This window comes from Poromitra crassiceps, assembly GCF_964638095.1.
Source record: "Poromitra crassiceps genome assembly, chromosome: 23".
In the NCBI taxonomy this organism is placed as follows: domain Eukaryota; kingdom Metazoa; phylum Chordata; class Actinopteri; order Beryciformes; family Melamphaidae; genus Poromitra; species Poromitra crassiceps.
In genome coordinates, this window is record NC_139639.1 from 21,376,162 (window position 1) to 21,394,930 (window position 18,769).

An 18,769-nucleotide genomic window follows, 5' to 3' on the forward strand; every position below is an offset into this window, starting at 1 on the left:
CACCCACTCGCCTTCCCCCCTTCAGGGTCGTTGTTCCAGGGAGAACTGCAAGTACCTGCACCCTCCTCCCCACCTAAAGACCCAGCTGGAGATCAATGGCAGGAACAACCTGATCCAGCAGAAGAACATGGCCATGCTGGCCCAGCAGATGCAGCTTGCCAATGCCATGATGCCCGGCACGCAGCTACCACCTATGGTGAGAGGACACACAAGTATGAACACACCACAGCTACTGCCCATGGTGAGACCAAGCACATGTACAGGGACACACAAACATACACTGCTCACACGCTTCTATCATGCCAAGCACATGTACAGGCACACACACGCATACACTGCTCACACGCTTCTATCGCTGACAGGCCTACATCGCTACACATTCATGTGTGAAAAGATACAGCAGCTGTTGCTCATGTTCTACGTGGCTTTGTCAGTCTTTTGCAAATTGTCTTCCAGCTGATTCTTGTCTCTTCGCAGACAAACAATGTTACAGTGTATCTTAATGTATCTTAATGTGTCCATGTTACTCACTCTCATTCATTTCCTCCAGCTTTATTTAACGCCCTCCTCCAACCCCCAGTCCATGTTCTCGGTGAGTCCGGGCCTGGCCAACAACGCCAGCGCGGCAGCGGCGGCGGCGGCGGCGGCAGGCTTTAACCCCTACCTGGGCCCCGTGTCACCAGGCCTGATGCAACAGGAGATCATCCCCAGCAACCACGTCCTCATGTCCTCAAGCCCCAATATGAGCCAGGTCCCAAACGCTGCTGCCGCTGCCCAGAAGCTGCTGAGGACAGACAGACTGGAGGTAACAGACTGACTGACTGACAGACAGCTCATCCAGGCTGCATGAAAGGTTTTCCCCACATTTTCTCCTGTGGAACGGAGACGTTACATGGCATGGCATGAATCCAATCATCCCTATAAGAGCCCCAGGCAAACTCCAATCAATTTCATTCCATGTTGTGTTTTTTTCTTCTTCCGGGATGATAAATTCTGCAAATTCTGCCGACTTTGTTGTGCAGTCCTTAATACATCAATCTGAATAAATTAATCTGAATCTGAATCTGATAATAAGCCTATACACAAGGCGTGGCTTAACGAGCATAATAGTAATGTTATCCCTACACGAGCAGATACAATCCCCATTGAGCATTTGCGGGACATTCTTAAAGTAAAGTCCTAAAGTCCCAACGATTGTCAGTCACACACCTGAGTGTGCGAAATGTGTTCTCCGCATTTGACCCATCCCCTGGGGGAGCGGTGAGCAGCAGCAGCGCCGCGCTCTGGAATCATTTGGTGATCTAACCCCCCAATTCCAACCCTTTGATGCTGAGTGCCAAGCAGGGAGGCAATGGGTCCCATTTTTATAGTTTTTGGTATGACTCCGCCGGGGATTGAACTCACAACCTTCCCAGTCTCAGGGCGGACACTCAAACCACAAGGCCACTGAGCTGGTAAGAGAGTGTCAGAGCGCTGAATCATATTAAAAGCAGTGACCTGTCCCATAGGAGATCAGTTCAAAGAAAATTCCACCCTTGGATACTTTTGCACTGCTATATATCAATATGTGATGTTGAGTACAACTGAGCAATTCATTTGTGATGAAGTGTTTACTTTTGTGGTGGGTCCACTTTCCCTCGACCTTCCCCATGTACATCTGCTTGAGTTGGTGAATTCCTACATTTCCCAGAAGGCCTGAAATTGTTGTATTCAGCCGCTGATTTTACATGTTGGTGCAGAGAGCAGCAACGATGGCGATAGTGATAGTAAGAGCAAGAAAGCGAGTTCTTCTGGTTTGCAAGAAGGGAGCCCTTACTCAGAACGCAACTTGTCTTGCGGCTGTGTTGCATTCTGGTCTATTGAGGCCACTGTCGGTAGAGGACTTGATTATCTCTTCCTCTCCTATGATGGGTTTCTCCCTATATGATTGTTGAATGTTGCCACACAAATGATCAAGCAAGCTTTTTGATTCTGAGTCACTGGCACATAACTTAAATCACATAACTGTGCTGTTGCTGCGCTGGAAATATCTCAATGGGACATAATGTAATTTATGTTTGGCCAGTTATCTGCGGGAATAAGAAAAACGCACCACCAAACAACATAATAGGCCCAGAAATGCAAAGTGTTTCAGAATTGTATGATTTCCCCTTTAAAACCGTGCCAGAAAAAGCATTCCACACATTGTGCAGATCCCCCAGCGCTGAGGGAAGTATTCATGCAATGCGTTTCCTTGATGTAGTTCTATACATACACGTTCAAGCATACACTGCACTGCTGGCATGCCCAGAGCAGATGAACAGAGTGGGTAGAACACCAAACGAATGTGCATGCTATGCTACCTCCAATGTGAGAGAAGGTGCTGCCCTCTGGTGTCGTACTGTACATACAGACACAAACTACACAAAGCGCTTTGCCCGTACACAAAGGAGAATTGTGGCACTGCTGTCCTCCCGCAGTGTCCCCGTCTGTGTAAAGAGACGTCTCCTCATTGTCCCTCTCATCTGTCTCCAGGTGTGTCGGGAGTACCAGAGGGGCAACTGCTCCCGGGGGGAGAACGACTGTCGCTTCGCCCACCCCGCAGACAGCACCATGATCGACACCAACGACAACACAGTCACCGTGTGCATGGACTACATCAAGGGACGCTGCTCCCGGGAAAAGTGCAAGTACTTCCACCCCCCGGCCCATCTGCAGGCCAAAATCAAGGCCGCCCAGCACCAGGTGAACCAGGCCACAGCTGCCGCGGCCATGGTGAGCAGCCCGGGCACCATCTTACAACATGGTTCCTTCGCATACACATCCGCACAGCATGCTAGGGCGCCATTTTGAATCATGCCTTAACACTGAGAGAGTGGTTTGTCTATATCAGCACAATTACACATAGACACTAATCTACTGTCAATTCCATCGCCCACTAAGGAATGTGTTGAATCACACTCAGATAGATCTTTGAAAGTGTCTCACATTCTTGGTCGGGGTTATGTAGGTTTTCCAGTTCTGCTTCTACTCAGGTCTCACTTTAACCCAAGGTCTGACTGGGATGTTGATTTGGGTCAAATCTGCCCCGAGTAGAAGCAGGTTGAAAGACCAGTTGTCACAGAGCGGGATGATATGAAGAACGATCGGACAATGATAGATTGTAACGTTCATGAATCTCATTGAGTGCGTTCAGCTTTTCTCTTCCTAGTCTGACAGAATCACCGTCTTGCTCCTTGTTCATCTCATCCTAGGGTGTCTTTCTGTCTCTCTGATGGCCTGGTCTTACCGGTCTTATCTGTGGCACCAGCCTTTATGTCCATTACTCCATGTCCTCTTATGTCCTCTTGACATGAATGGATTCATTGTGCTTTCCAGTATGCTACAGAGTGTCCCGCCGCACAGTAACAGCAGCACCTGTGAATACTAGTACAGTTACACTTGTCTGTTGATCAACGTGTTTTCTACATGCTCTCATTGATAAAAGCAAGGCAGAGAGCTTGGGGGTGAATCATTGTAATGTGACACTGACTATGATGTGCACAGTGCATAAGAAACCTGTCAATTGTACTTTCATACTATTCTCTGTCAAATACACCTAGTGAGATCCATTTAAAGTATTGATTGAATAATTTTGTCATTGCTATATTACATTCATCTTTGTGTGACAGTAACTAATGTAGATTTGATAGTAATCATTGATTATTGATGATCATAATAACTGTTGAGCAGTAGAGCTAGTGTCCACACTGTGCATGCCTTAGTCCTGTTATCCCCTTGTATATTGCATTCCAATGATTTGTTTTTTTATTTGTTTTTGTTTTTTCTCACCTATACCCAAACTGCACTGCTGCCCCCATGATGCACCTCTGCTTGCTGGTTTATGTTAATGCGCTTGAACCCCATTGGCCCATTGCCATCATGTGCTCGCTGCCTGCTAATTAAGACTCAGTCGGCTGTCAAATCACTGAAGCGACCCCTCGACGCAACCTTTGACCTGGTACTATGACCTTTCACCTTTTAGCTTGGCATGTGGCTTTGTTGTAGAGCAATGTTTTAACCAAAGATACCTATAGCTATTTTTGTTGTCGTTGTCTCAGTGCAATGTCTGTTTCTTCCTCCTGTTGCTCTGTCATTTTTGCCAGTGATAAAGTGATTGTGGCTTTCAGGCTTAGGTTGCATCCAACACCAAACAACCGCGTGTGGTCATGTCAAACTCACCTAAACAAAAGACACAAATTCAAAGATGGAATTTGTGATAGGAGCCACAATCAGTTCATCACCTCTAGCTTATCTAACAACAGTCAGTGAGGGCTAGGGAAGTAGACCTTTTATACTGGTGGCATGGCTTTTAGTCTAACGTCCAAAGTCTATGTTCAGTGTTGTGGAGCGGCTCAGTCAGCTGTGTGCATGTATGTGTTCCTACTGTAGTGCATGTCAGATGGATAGGGGTGGGGGGCTACAGGGGAACAGTCTGTAAAATCATACAGGAGTGACCCCCACCATAACAGATGATTATACTACCGTTCAAATGATAGTTCACTCCATCATCAAACCTTGCCACAAATACGCGGACCTCAAGAATGGCCTCATGCCAAGATAAAATTCGTCTACCGCATATTTATATGGTGTAAATATTGACAACTGGCAAATATCTCCAACGGCTGGCGCTTCACCCCCTTGGCCTGAGACCATTGTTGACATCTGTATGGGAGTGAACCATCACTTAAACATGGCTTACACAGTTTATCATGGAGCTAGCAGTGCAGCCTCCCTCTCTCTGTGCTTCCTATCTGTTCCACCTCTTCTTAGCAGCCTTATTGTTTGAAGAGTTAATGCTTGCTTCTCTTGCATCTAGTCAGCCCTAGGAGTTACAAAGTAATCATCCCAGTAAGCTTCCTGATAAAATGATGGATATGATATGAATGCTTGTTAGCCAGTAGCTCCTGTAGGCACCATGCTCCTGCTTGTGTAGTACTTGTGTCAGACTGCTGCTTGCTTGCTAATGACGAGATGATGATGATGATGATGATGATGATGATGTGATGATGATGATGTTGTTGTTGTTGTTGTTGTTGTTGTAGTACACACAAGGATGTTGTGCTGCTGTTTGTACGATGGCCTCTAACGTATGTACCATTGTTTGTTTTGTTTTGTTTTGCTTTCTTTCCCGTTTTTGCCTCTCTCTGTCATCCACGCACCTCCCTCTCTCTCTCTCTCTCCCTCTCACTCCCCTCCCTCCCTCCGTCTGGCTGGGCAGGGCATCCCCCATAGTGTCATGGCTCCCATGCCAAAACGGCAGGCCCTGGAGAAGGCCAACGGGGCCTCTGCCATGTTTAACACCGGCATGTACCAACAGTACCAACAGGCCCTGGCCAACATGCAGTTTCAGCAGCAGTTCCTCCCGTCAGGTATGGCTCTGACTCCAACCACCACCCAGTGACCCAGAGGATCCTAGATCAGTGTAACCCAGCTCCTGCTCTGCTGAGGTTGGGTGGACATAGAGTATTAGACTGCAGTTCATCAGCACAGCTTGTCGTATAGAATATGGACACTGTCCACTCAGTGGGGAGCTAGATAGCAAGTAGGGGATGCATGAGAGAAAGCTCTAGCTAGCTGCATTTGATTCTAGGCCAGCGGGGATACAGTTTTCAAATCTATAGTTGCTTCAAAAGCTTCAACCCAGAGTGCATTGCGCTTTGTATGGCACTGACTGCATGGCCACTCTGTGTATAGAAATGGGTAGACTGTATTGTTGCTTACTAACTGCCTCTACATCACTCCATAGGGTGTTTTACTGCTAAATGCAGGATGAGTGAGGAACATGTGGATCTTATGGAGAGAAAGGCATAGGGTTAGAGTGAGGTGTTGATGGTGGTGGTCACTTGGATTTTGATGGCATACTGTCGCTGGGGGCTTTGGCTTGGGCTGGGATGAATGGGGCTGGATGGGTTGGTTCACTGTACCCAATGCATCAGTTTGGCAGCAAACAGTAGGCTGATTCTGGCTTCTGTACACAGCTGCTGTTCTTCTTCTCACTTCTGTCTAGAGTGTGCGTGTAATGTTTAATACTTGATAATCATGAAGCACTATCCCTCTTGGTGTATTACACATTCATATGCATTGCACTTCAGACAAAAGTTCAGATTCAGAATCTATCATTTGATTAACCAATGACCTTATTATGAGTTCACCATTTCGCCTTGTCCAATCACTGATGACTGTGTTTGTCCCCAAGAGATATTAACCTTTTTTTTCCAACTTATCTCTCCCCTCACTCTAACGAACCTTGTGATGGGCTTGTTTTGATTTCTCTTCCCTATCCAATCCACTTCCTGTTGCACTGCATGATGGGCAGGCTCAATATTGTGCATGACACCTGCAGCCAGTGTTGGTAGGTTCCAGCTTTCCTTCTTCACTTACATGTAACCTGTTGTCTGTGACTCGCACGTCATCAAAATCTAACCGGCACATCTAAAGGGGGCGGGGCCCCCTGAGGTACCCCATGACATTTGCGTGTCAGAATTAGCTTCTGACACAGCCACTACGCGCTTTTGATGTGGGTTTTTGGTGACTTGAGAGTCACAGTGTTGGTTGCGTGAAGATATAATATGTGATTTGATGCATTTGTGTCCACATAAGGAAGGACAAATATTGCGATAGTGAAATGTTATATGTTATAACATATATATTATATATACTGTCTGTTTGATTGACTTTTGTTTTGTTATTTCTATGTACATATATTGCTTGACCACCCCCACGTCTCTGCCCATTCTCAACTCTTTTGGCCCCCTTGGCTTTTGGCTGGTTTAACCTGACACCTGTTGACCCACCCCCCACCCCTTTTGAAAACATTTAAAAGCTGAGGGAGTTCAATTATAACCTGCCCCCCTTATCTCTCTCTGCCTTGATGACTCCATTTGACTCTTATGACTGGATTAGCACTTGATTATATATCGTTTTTGAGAAGCTCTTATCTGGTGTTTACCAAGAAACTATTTGGTCACCTCGTTATTAATCCACACAAATGTGACAAGTTACTGCTAACGGCTATGGCAACTTTTCACGTAAAGAGCTTTTGTCGATGTTGGCAGAGGGATCACAGGGAACCAGTTTTACATTGAACCCCCGTCTGATGCCTTCCCTCCTTCTCCTTCTCAATTTGCCTGCTATGTACCTGGCTACACTGCTCCTCTGTGGATTTTTTTGCTTACATGATTTTCCCTCCAAAAAAGTTCCCATGATGCACGGTGGTAATCCAGCCGTGTCTGCAGCCTCCACATCTGCCACAAGCCCCTTCGCAACTGCCTCCACCAATCAGGTTTGCACCTCTACTGCCCCTCTGTCTCTCTTTCACTCTATCTATCTATCTATCTATCTATCTATCTATCTATCTATCTATCTATCTATCTATCTATCTATCTATCTATCTATTTATCTATCTACATATCTATCTCTCTATCTATCTAAGTATTTCTCTCTCTCTCTCTCTCTCTCTCTCTCTATCTATCTATCTATCTATCTCTCTCTCCCTCTCTCATCTCTGTCTTTCAATGCACATGAATGATCTGGGGATGCTTGTGTCTTACAGCTGGGGGTGGGCGGGGGACGGGGCGGTACTCCCTCTTGTTGGCCTACACTTTTGTATTAGAGTCATGTACATATATATTTCATACTATGAGAAGTTCCAAAATGGATATCCTTTCAAAGTGTAAGCACAATACTGGGTGTGTCTAACTGTCTTTCTAGAGAAGCATACTGTATTCCATCCAATGTTTGTCCTCATTTTAACCTCGATTTTTGTCCTTTCCCATTTTGAGGACTCTTCCTTATCAAAGTTGACTACCAACGAATACATGCAATTGGTATGTATAAATGAGGTAGTATGTATGTATAAATGAGGTCGTTTTTGTTCCATTTTTTTAACGAGCCATTCGCACAGTTTGTGCAACAGTTGCTATCTGTGCCCATTTGGTGCTTGGCTTTTGTCTTTTTTTTGCTGTCGCTTCCAGCACATAAGGCATAGCTGTACCACATCCCGAGTGTTTAAAAGCTGGACATACTCATCATTGTCACAGTCAGAACAACAGATCCATTATTGCTGTCTGTCAGAAGAGTTCAAGTCAATTTCACGTTTCTTTGAAGGCATTTGTAAGCAGAGCTACACAGTTATATAAGAGTAATATGACCAGTGAAAAAAGTCAGTATGATCAATCTTCATGTCACTATTGTTGGTCCAAGGGCCAGGTTTCTGCATTGTATTGAGGTGTGCAGGTCAACAAGCTGGAGGACTTGGATTTGCATGGGGAAGCCACCTCACTGACTGTTACCTTCTGTGCCCCTCATCTCTCCCTTCCCTTCAGTCCCCTCCCCGTCCCCGTCCCCTTCCTCTGTTGATTCATATTAGCATATGTCTCCCCCTGACATGCCTGGATGAATTGTGGCACAACTGTAACCAAATTGCTTTTCTATCTTGTCATCTTCATCCTTTTTCAGCAATGAGCACATCTCACTGTGAGAGGACGTGGTTTAAAAACATTATGCTGATGTTTGTTAGATATTTTTGTGGGCCAGTGTCCGAGTAAGATGTTTCAGGTGCGGGATATTTCATTTGATCTCTCTCTGTCTCTGCCCCCCAGATTCCAATAATATCTGCAGATCATCTGAGTAGTCACAAGTACTTGACTCAAATGTAGTTCCTCTCAAGAACAGTGAGTTCCCATTTTAATCCCTACCCTCTCTCTCTCTCTCTCTCTCTCTCTCTCTGTGTTCATTATAAAGATCGTCCATTTTGTCTGAATCACATTTGCACCAGCTTGACATTCATGTTCCTGTTGTTAGAACATGACCTTTTTTGGGGTGTCCGGGTAGTGTAGCTGTAGATTCCCTGCCTACCAACACAAGGGTCGCAGGTTTGCGTCCCCGTGTTACCTCCGGCTTGGTCGGGCATCCATACAGGCACGATTGGCTGTATCCGCGGGTGGGAAGCCAGATTGAGGGTATGTGTCCTGGTCGCTGCACTAGCGCCTCCTCTCGTCGGTCGGGGCGCCTGGTCGGGGCGGAAGGGAACTGATGGGAATAGCGTGATCCTCCCACGTGCTACGTACTTCCGGTGAAGCTCCCCGCTGTCAGGTGAAAAGAAGCGGCTGGCAACTACGCATGTGCCGGAGGAAGCATGGTGCTACTCTACGGCTCTCCCCAGATCGGCAGAGGGTGAAGCAGCGACCGGGGCAGCAGGGGGTGGGGGGGGATTGGCCAAGGACAATTGGGGAGAAAATGGGGGGGGACATCATAAAAAAACAAAAGAATATGACCATTTCTTGATTTTGTGTGCACAGAGTCTAGGCCTTATACTTTTTTGTCTTATTATTATTATTATCATCTTATCCTGAAACACCTGTCCTCTTGTGTTCTTGCAGATCAAATGAATGTGTGCTGGCACCGTCCAAGCCAAAAGAGTTCAGCCTTTATGTACATAACGTTCAGAATGTCAAGCAATGGGACAAGGAGAGTCTGCCATCTCTTAGCCGGTCCACAATGATGATCTCATCATGCATGGAAACATCTAGGGTGCAACACATGGTCTGTGCCATTCACCCACATATCATCAATGTCAAGAAGAGCCAACCTCACCAACCTCCTTGTTGTCAAAGTCAACGTCCAGCCGGGGGAAGGGGACATCTCGGTGCCAGGGTCTGTGTGTCTGTCCCCCCCTGTGGGACTTTCACATGACACCTCTGTGTCTGACTTAAATCATAGCTCAAATTGTTCTAATTATTATCATTACTGCACACACAGAAGGTCAAGACCTCGGTTGCATCATCGCAACATACAGTGCTGGTACGTTAGTAGACCAAGAAAGATTTTTCTTTCCTTTTTTATTTGTTCTGCTTTATTATTTTTTTAATTGATAGCCATAATTTCATGGTTTACAAGCGAAATGCAAACATGCACCTTGAATTTGAATCGAAATCTGAAAGGCACAATGATTTTAACAGGAATTTTCTTCGCCAAAATGATTAAGCATGTACAGTATTGTGTTTTTACGGCTACTAGTGAAACTAGATGTTGAAATGAGGGTCTTGGACATATGAATGTTCTGGGTAAACCAACGTACCTGTGTACCTTGAAAGCACAGCCAGGCTAGCTTTTCTTAACTTGTCATGTGCCATCAAGGCCATACAGCTAAAACCAGAGTGTTATCTCAGCAGTGTTATTCTGTTTACCGAAGGTAAATGTTTTGTATGGCTCTTTTTTTATCATTATTATTTTGTTTGCAGAATCTCGGTTGTGAGTGCCTTTTTTTTAATGTTTTTCATTTCTCTTAGTTATCAGTTTTAGAAATGGGGGGGTCCCCTCCATTTTTTTCTTTTTCTTTTTTTCATTTCTCCTAGTAAAATAGAAAATGGATGATTTTTTTTCCTAGCGGGTTTTCTTTCGCTTCTTTTGCATAGACTTACAGTAAATGTTGTATTTATCTGTTGAGATAAAGTCCATTGACTCTAAAGCCCGGTGAAGTGGAGGGTGTAGCTTCAGTTGAGATTGTGTTACCTTGTTCCCCCTATTTAAAGAAGAGGGACTTTAAAACTGTGTGTGTGTGAGAAGCACTGTTGAACCATGTGTTGATCAAAACAACACCACCACCAGAAGGCCCAAAGGTCTATTGAGGTCATTTAAACCACATGTGCACTTGAATGATTGTTTTGTCTGGTCACCCTGCTCTAATTTCACAACCATCCTATGTGAACTTTCACTTGGGAGGAAATACAACGCATTCTCCATTTGACTTGTATTTCCTCTCAAAACAGGGAGGTTCAACTTCACATTTAGGTCTGACGATGGAAACCAAAGCACAGTTTGTTCCTCTCAATCGTATTCACGAAGGGTTACTGAAGCATGTCCTAAGAGGTGTAAAACAATTAAGGGGAAACACGTTTATCTTTTCATTCAACTGTCAGTTACCACTTCCCTTTTCCATTCTCGCAGAGGTGTGTAGTGTGTCTTTACCGATTGTAATGTACCTAACGAAGCCTTAGATTACAAGTGTGGGTCCCAGCCCAATCAAATGTACCTTCAATCACCATGCAGGTAAAGAACGCCAATGATGTTTTATAGTTCTCTCACATGCCGCTTATGATCTTTTTCTTTCTCTTTCTCTCTCTATGTAAAAGTAACAATTACTCTCTTAAATTTCATTGAACTTATGTGTTATGTACTACTTAAGGATTTGAATCTATTTGAGGTATGTAGTTGTAGATTTTTTTGCCTTACTATATATTACTTGACAACATTGATATAGCCGTTGTAGATTTTGAGGTAGTATGACATTCATAACTTTTTTCAAACCATATAAGTGATAATGTGTTGAGTCAGTTTTAAATATTCACTTCATTCATATAGCTGGATGTCTCTTTTTAGTTGATGTTACATTATCAATTAATTTTGTTGATGAAAGACTTTTTGATACAAGGAATGAGAACAATTAATTTGCTGCGACTGCAGCACCTCTGAGTAGACAAAAAGACTAATGTTTTAACCAACTTAAATTTTCCTTGTAACATGTCAAGATCACGTTTGAAAATATATTGTATTGAAATATAGATTGTCCATGTTTTAGAGTAAAAATTATTTTCTACTGTATCCATTTCAAAAAAAGAGATGTACTTTTGTTTTAATATTTCTTAAGTTTGCCCTGAATGTCAGGCCAAAATGAACAGTGAGATTGACGGGTCTTTGGATGTTTGGTGGATAGTGAGATTAGGTGTGAGAAAGCAAAGACTTGCCCAGAAGGGTGAAGTCAGCAATGCTGCAGATGATGAGTTCTAACCTAAGGGACGAAGGTTGACTTTTTGCACTCCTGTATATAGTCAAATGAACAGAGAAAAAACATGTATCATATTGAGATATTATTTTGAATAAAAAAGATCTATAATTATAAGGAATTTTGTTAGATTAATTTAAAATTCTTAAATTAGAAGACCAGCTAAAAAATTGCTTGCAAAGAAGGGCACTAGTTTCTTGGCCAATGCATTCAGAGAAAGCTATATGCGCTTTTCGGCTTATTTTATCAGTGGCTAGTATTGCCAGGGAATGTTGTAGGGGAGTAGATTTCCCCATGTCATGCTAACTCCACCCCTCTTGTAGGACGACATATCAGATGATGTCCATATATCAGTTGTTGGACTTGGTCACGCAGTATTGCTGCTCCCATGGTACAGTTGATACATGAAACTATTAAAATTTGTATTCTTCTATAGTTTGATTTGACTGCATGTAAAAGAACAAACATGTAAACAAAAAAAACTGCATAGATATGTAAGGAAAGATAACGCATTCAGATTACAAAGTACACAGTAATATATTTTTCAAATTACACATACAGTAGATAAATAACATCCACATTGGGGAGAAATAATACTTCAAAAACAAGTCATCTTACTCTTGTGTGATAAAATATTTTCCAAGCAACCGTGTTATGTAAAGAAAATTACAAGATATTAGCACCCATCCACCCCAGATATTTTATCTCATCATAGCCATATAATTACAGTCAACACTGACTCCCAGGAAATTGTTCCTGCTATCATAGCTGTGCACTCAGCAGGTGAAGGCTCACCATACCAAATGCATATTGGCAAATTAGTCTTTGAAATGAATGTAACGGTCTCCAGTCAAGGTCAACACTTTTGTGACTAGAGGTCGCTGTATAGTTGCTATAGAACCAAAGCACCATTTTCTCCAAACCAGATGTTCAGTCTCTTGGCTTGAACCAAGGTTTCTCTTCCCTGCTGGGGGCACATGTACGCTTTGACTGCTTTTTACTTGTAAGTGCAACCACCAATTACATATTTGCTAATAGTTGCCACACAATAATGTACTATTCTGTCTTCAGATTTGTTTATGCACATTTTATTGTTGCCATAATTGACTCTTGCTGTATGGATGAAAAAAAATCTGAATAAAACAATATTTGATTTGCTCATGCAACAGTTGTGTGGTCACTGTGTGTGTGTGTGTGGGGGGGGGGGGGGTCATATAGGTGGCAAATGAGAGCCACATAGGACAATACAATGAATGCCAGAATGTTCAGATAATCAATAACCACAGGAAAGGATTTGACCGCAAACTTGAACATTTGTTTTAGTGACCGCTTATATTACCCAACATTGTTGTTTTGGTGAACCCCGCCCGTCTGGTAGCCTACAGTAATGCCAGACAGGTTTAAATCCTAAGAATTATTTGGCCAAGTTCTCATGCACAGTAAGGGGACAATCTATTTGATATTTGTGATCATGAACTGTGAACAACTGTTTTCACCTTGAGAGTGTGTGATGTCACCAAGACCCATAGAGAATGATTAAAGACGCATGAGAAAGGCTATCTTGATTCCTCTCAATTTCCTGCAGAGTATGCAGCATTATCTGGGTCAGAACTGATGATGCTCAACAAAACCAGCCGGCCATTCATACGAGGCAGTTCCAGATTTGCGACTCGATGACCCCATGGATGTTAGTTCTCTATTCTCTGGGTTGTGGAGTCACTCGAGTACAGATGTGAATTGTTAAACTGTATTGCCCTTTAAGTAGTTTGAGGTGCTTGTACTTCATTTGGAGATTGGAGTTTTTACATTTGATGAGGCCTTATACCTTCATCCCTCTGAAGAAAACTAATATGCTATCATTTACTCAACTATGGAAGAACCTGTTGTTACTTACTTTGACAAGACACAGCATGCAAAATGTGGTCAGACAGAAGTCATCACCACAATGAGTAATCACAGACTGCACTTAATCTTTCCAAAATGTGTTTTGAAGATGAGACACTTCAGTTAGTGCTGATTTAATATACTAGGCATCTCGTGCTCGATTCCTAGGCTCGCCCGCTGTGCGGACTCACCCGCCTTGCAGCTCGCCGAGCTGGCCCTGCAGCTTGCATACACAGCTCGGCCGCTGCACGGCCTTGCCCGCCCTGCAGCTCAACCGCTGTGCGAGCTCACTTGCTCCCTCGCCCGCCCTCCAGCTCGTTCGCTGTGTGGGCTCACTTGCTCTTATGACATCACTGATGACCACTGTGCGTCGCGGCCTTGCCTGCTCTCTGACATCAATGATGACATCATCACGGATGACATCACTGATGACAATTAGGGCAATAAGTACCTAATTAACAGCCCAGGGGCGGAAGCCATCGTCTCCATCTGGTTCCTCCCCGATTCTACCTACTTATACTCCCATGACTTTAGCCTCAGACTGATGACCTCACTGATGACATCGTCACTGAACTATAGCCTCAGCCTTAGGGCAATCAGCCTTAAAAAATCTGGCTCTGTCAGGTCACCCGCACGGGTGCCCTTTACACCCCCTGAAAGTTTCAGCCCGATCGCACGTAAAACGGCATCGCTGTGGCCGAACACAGAACTTGAAACAAACAGTGGACAGAGCCCACATACTAAATTTTATATATAGATAGATAGATGGATTGAAGATTTACTTTTAATGTATCATTCTACCTTCAGCTAAATAGGCTACTATTCCAACAATAAATGTACATTAGGAGACATGTGAATGTTGGCCTATTATTATTATTAGGAACTGAATCATTCATGAGGAGTACATGTTTACTGTTAACTTGTAGTTATTATCATTGTAATGTCCTGCCAACAAGTATGTGGGGCATCATGGTGGTGTCTAGCTGTGTGTGATAGACACATTATTGTGAACACAAGAATAACTACAGAGCAATAGATAATAGAAACTTCATTCCACAGGTCCTCCCTATAGAGTATCAGAATCATAATCACTTTATTGATCCCTGAGGGGAAATTGAGTAGATAATCAGGTTAGATTTTTGGAGCACATCTGCATAATTTTGCATATTGAGGAAACACTGATTTTCTTGAAACTGCTAGAACGTCATACTGCTTTAAGATAGAGTTCAGGTTATGCCCATGTTACAAGTATGCTGACATATAAATATGTCAAAATAAATGAATGCATTATTTTTGCCTTAATTGATTGTCAAATTACCATAGCTCTACAGGGCCTCTTGCTGAGAGAAGAGGTCAGACAGGCCACAGACACGCATGCGCAGAGCAGGTGATGTGACTGCGTTGACTGAGGTTTGGGGGATGACTGCGCCTTTAAGAAAACGGAACTGAGCCTCGGCTCTCGCGCTGCTGAGGATGTGGGCAGGAAATGCCAAGCAAGAGAGGGCGAGGGTGTATGATGTTGAGAGACCCGAAACACCTTACGACCCCAGATAACATCACTGATGACGCGTCCTAGCGCATGCTGTAGTATGTATTTTAAAACAGAATCCTGGCTTGCCCTGGCCAGTGACACTTAGGAAAGACTAGGTGACAACCAAGTATAGTTTGGTGACAAGCTGGAGAGACAGTTGACGGTCGGAGAGACGGCATTCGGTACGGGACGGGTTTAGCACCCCATCCTGGCTCTCTCGTGAGGGAGAAATCCACAAACGTTACGGATTAGCCTCCTGAAAATCTGTGCAAAGATCGGCGCGGCCTGGGGTCCTTCAGGCTAGAGTGAGGTCCCGGCGCAGGCGAATGACGTGCAGCGCACAGGCCCTCTCTTGAGGCATCCTTGAGGCATCCTCTCTGCCTCTGGATTGCCTTTGCCCCGTGAGGGTCTGGTGAGACGAAGGAGGAGCACGGCCGGTGTCATGCCGAGTTTTGCACCCCCGCCGAGAATTGCATCCCCACCTTCCGGGAGCATATTGTAATGATTTATACGGAAACTTAACTGTTTAAAAATGATATAATTGTTGGTAGACGTGATCTCCAAGCCAGGGGGTCTGTCCTGGCTCACGGAGACCGACTTGATGCATTAGATCCACGTGGAGGTGACTTCCATGCTTGGGGCTCTTTTCTGGCTCATGGAAGCCGACTTTGGTGGTTAAAATCCGGGTACAGATTACCTCGAGACCCGGGGATCTCTCCTGGCTTTATGGAGGGGGGTGCAAATCTCGGTGATTTTTACCTGCCGACATTTGCATCCCTGTTTTTAAGTTAAAACAGCCCCAAAATATGGTGGGGGTGCAATTCTCGGCGGGGGTACAAAACTCGGCATGACACCGGGAGTTACCCACAGAGCCTAGATCCTCCATGCACCGAAGTGCCAATACTGCGGCGTAGCACTAGCTCTATTGCAGCGGATTGGGCGTTCTCGCTTGGCCCTTCCGCGGGCAACGTTGCAGACAGAGTAGGAAGGCTGATCCGTGAGCGGCTTCTGGGACGCGAGTCGGGGTCTTAATTGGCCTCGGCTGGGTCTACTGGGCGAGGGTGTATGATGTTGAGAGACCCGAAACACCTTACGACCCCAGATAACATCACTGATGACGCGTCCTACCGCATGCTGTAGTATGTAGTATGTAGTATTAACTCTAGTAGTTAATGTATCATTCTACCTTCAGCTAAATAGGCTACTATTCCAACAATAAATGTACATTAGGAGACATGTGAATGTTGGCCTATTATTATTATTAGGAACTGAATCATTCATGAGGAGTACATGTTTACTGTTAACTTGTAGTTATTATCATTGTAATGTCCTGCCAACAAGTATGTGGGGCATCATGGTGGTGTCTAGCTGTGTGTGATAGACACATTATTGTGAACACAAGAATAACTACAGAGCAATAGATAATAGAAACTTCATTCCACAGGTCCCGCCTATAGAGTATCAGAATCATAATCACTTTATTGATCCCTGAGGGGAAATTGAGTAGATAATCAGGTTAGATTTTTGGAGCACATCTGCATAATTTTGCATATTGAGGAAATACTGATTTTCTTGAAACTGCTAGAACGTCATACTGCTTTAAGATAGAGTTCAGGTTATGCCCATGTTACAAGTATGCTGACATATAAATATGTCAAAATAAATGAATGCATTATTTTTGGCTTAATTGATTGTCTAATTACCATAGCTCTACAGGGCCTCTTGCTGAGAGTAGAGGTCAGACAGGCCACAGACACGCATGCGCAGAGCAGGTGATGTGACTGCGTTGACTGAGGTTTGGGGGATGACTGCGCCTTTAAGAAAACGGAACTGAGCCTCGGCTCTCGCGCTGCTGAGGATGTGGGCAGGAAACGCCAAGCAAGAGACTAGAGCAGAGGAGAAGCGTTGACGCTTCCCAGCACCATTGCACAATACGTGCAATCAAAATGTGCTTTAATTTACGCCACTAATGTCTAGCAACGGCCATTCTCATCTGCTCTGTAATCCACGGGCACCGACGACAAGCCTAGGCGAGGGATTCGACTCCTATCCGAGCGAGAGGGCTGCCTTCCAGGCCAGCTCGGTCTGAAAACATCGGGGCGGCCACGGCCAGCGGGTGGGAAGGAAAGAGGCTTCGTGGAAGGAAAGGAGGTGTCTGCTGTCTCTGCTGAACAGCCATGAGGGAGTACAAAGTGGTTGTTTTGGGATCGGGCGGAGTCGGTAAATCCGCGTTGACTGTCCAGTTCGTGACGGGCTCCTTCATCGAGAAGTACGACCCCACGATAGAAGATTTCTACAGGAAGGAGATCGAGGTGGACTCGTCCCCGTCCGTGCTGGAGATCTTGGACACGGCGGGCACCGAGCAGTTCGCCTCCATGCGAGACCTGTACATCAAAAACGGCCAGGGCTTTATTTTGGTCTACAGCCTGGTCAACCAGCAGAGCTTCCAGGACATCAAGCCCATGCGCGATCAGATCATCCGGGTGAAACGATACGAGAGGGTGCCCATGATCTTGGTGGGGAACAAGGTGGACCTGGAGGGGGAGAGGGAGGTCTCTTCCGGGGAAGGCAAGGCGCTGGCCCAGGACTGGAGCTGCCCGTTCATCGAAACTTCAGCCAAAAATAAAGGCTCGGTCGACGAGCTCTTCGCAGAGATAGTCAGGCAGATGAACTATTCTACTGTTCCCAGTGGCGGCAATCAGTGCTGTTCATGTGTCCTGCTTTAAAAGAAAGAAAAAAGTATATATATATAAACAACAACAACAACAACAACAACATTGTGTATCCAGGCTGAATCCAAACATACTATTCCTAAAGCCTTGTTTTATAACTTGTTAATAACCCATGATGCCCTCTCTAAATCGACCGCAGGCTTTTTGCAAGTATTTTCTCCTCCTCACACTGTTGTCTTATTGCACACAAACAAAATCGACGACAACAATCGATTATGTATAATATAGGCTGAAAAGTGTTTACATGACAAAGTACTTGAATGTTTATATATATATATATATATATATATATATATATATATATATATATATATATATATATATATATATATATATATATATATATATATAGTGTATGTATACAGTAGGCTATACAGTATATACACATGTATACTGTATACATATATGTGTGTGTAGCCTATATATAGGCTATAGCTTTGTATTTGACACTTCTCTGGAAATGTGCCTCAATGGGAATGTCTTATTGTGAAACCTAAGAGACACTTATTTTCTTGTTCTTTTTTTGCTTATGGAAATGTGTAATGCTTTTTGGTTAGTGTTGAGTTGTACTGTTACATCTTCTGGGCTGGGTCCATCTGTCTTTGGAGATGGGGTTTGCCATGCCAACTCCCCCTGGTAGAGCTGGGATTGGTCACTTTTTAGGCTCGTCATTTTTGTTTTTGTGTTTTTCTTTGGGGGGCTGACATGAAATAGAGGTGGCCCTAAACTCTTTGCATTGTAGTATTGTGAATCATAACTTCTCGCCCACGACTCAAGCCTTGCATAGGACATTCAAATCCCATCGGAGCGCTCTACAAG

General features: G+C 44.3%; 1 protein-coding gene and 1 pseudogene across 15 annotated transcripts in view; both read left to right on the forward strand.

The window, feature by feature from the left end:
* Window positions 1-12,969, forward strand: part of mbnl1 (muscleblind-like splicing regulator 1) — a 55,560-nt gene extending 42,591 nt beyond the window's left edge. For 2 of the 14 annotated variants that reach the window (XM_083658895.1, XM_083658901.1), the window contains exons 3-12: window positions 26-241; window positions 551-805; window positions 2,515-2,754; window positions 3,926-3,979; window positions 5,240-5,390; window positions 6,338-6,373; window positions 7,218-7,303; window positions 7,803-7,847; window positions 8,622-8,693; window positions 9,402-12,969. In XM_083658895.1, the coding sequence (XP_083515021.1) occupies window positions 26-241; window positions 551-805; window positions 2,515-2,754; window positions 3,926-3,979; window positions 5,240-5,390; window positions 6,338-6,373; window positions 7,218-7,303; window positions 7,803-7,847; window positions 8,622-8,678 (1,140 nt within the window). In that variant the 3' untranslated portion in view covers window positions 8,679-8,693; window positions 9,402-12,969. The remainder of the gene's footprint in view (window positions 1-25; window positions 242-550; window positions 806-2,514; window positions 2,755-3,925; window positions 3,980-5,239; window positions 5,391-6,337; window positions 6,374-7,217; window positions 7,304-7,802; window positions 7,848-8,621; window positions 8,694-9,401) is intronic. The other 12 variants (XM_083658902.1, XM_083658904.1, XM_083658907.1 and 9 more) reach the window with 12 other exon arrangements.
* Window positions 12,970-17,110: 4,141 nt separating this feature from the next.
* On the forward strand, window positions 17,111-18,197 carry LOC310796667 (ras-related protein Rap-2a pseudogene; annotated as a pseudogene). Its single transcript has one exon. The product of its transcript is annotated as a ras-related protein Rap-2a pseudogene (transcript).
* The last annotated feature ends 572 nt before the right edge of the window (window positions 18,198-18,769 follow it).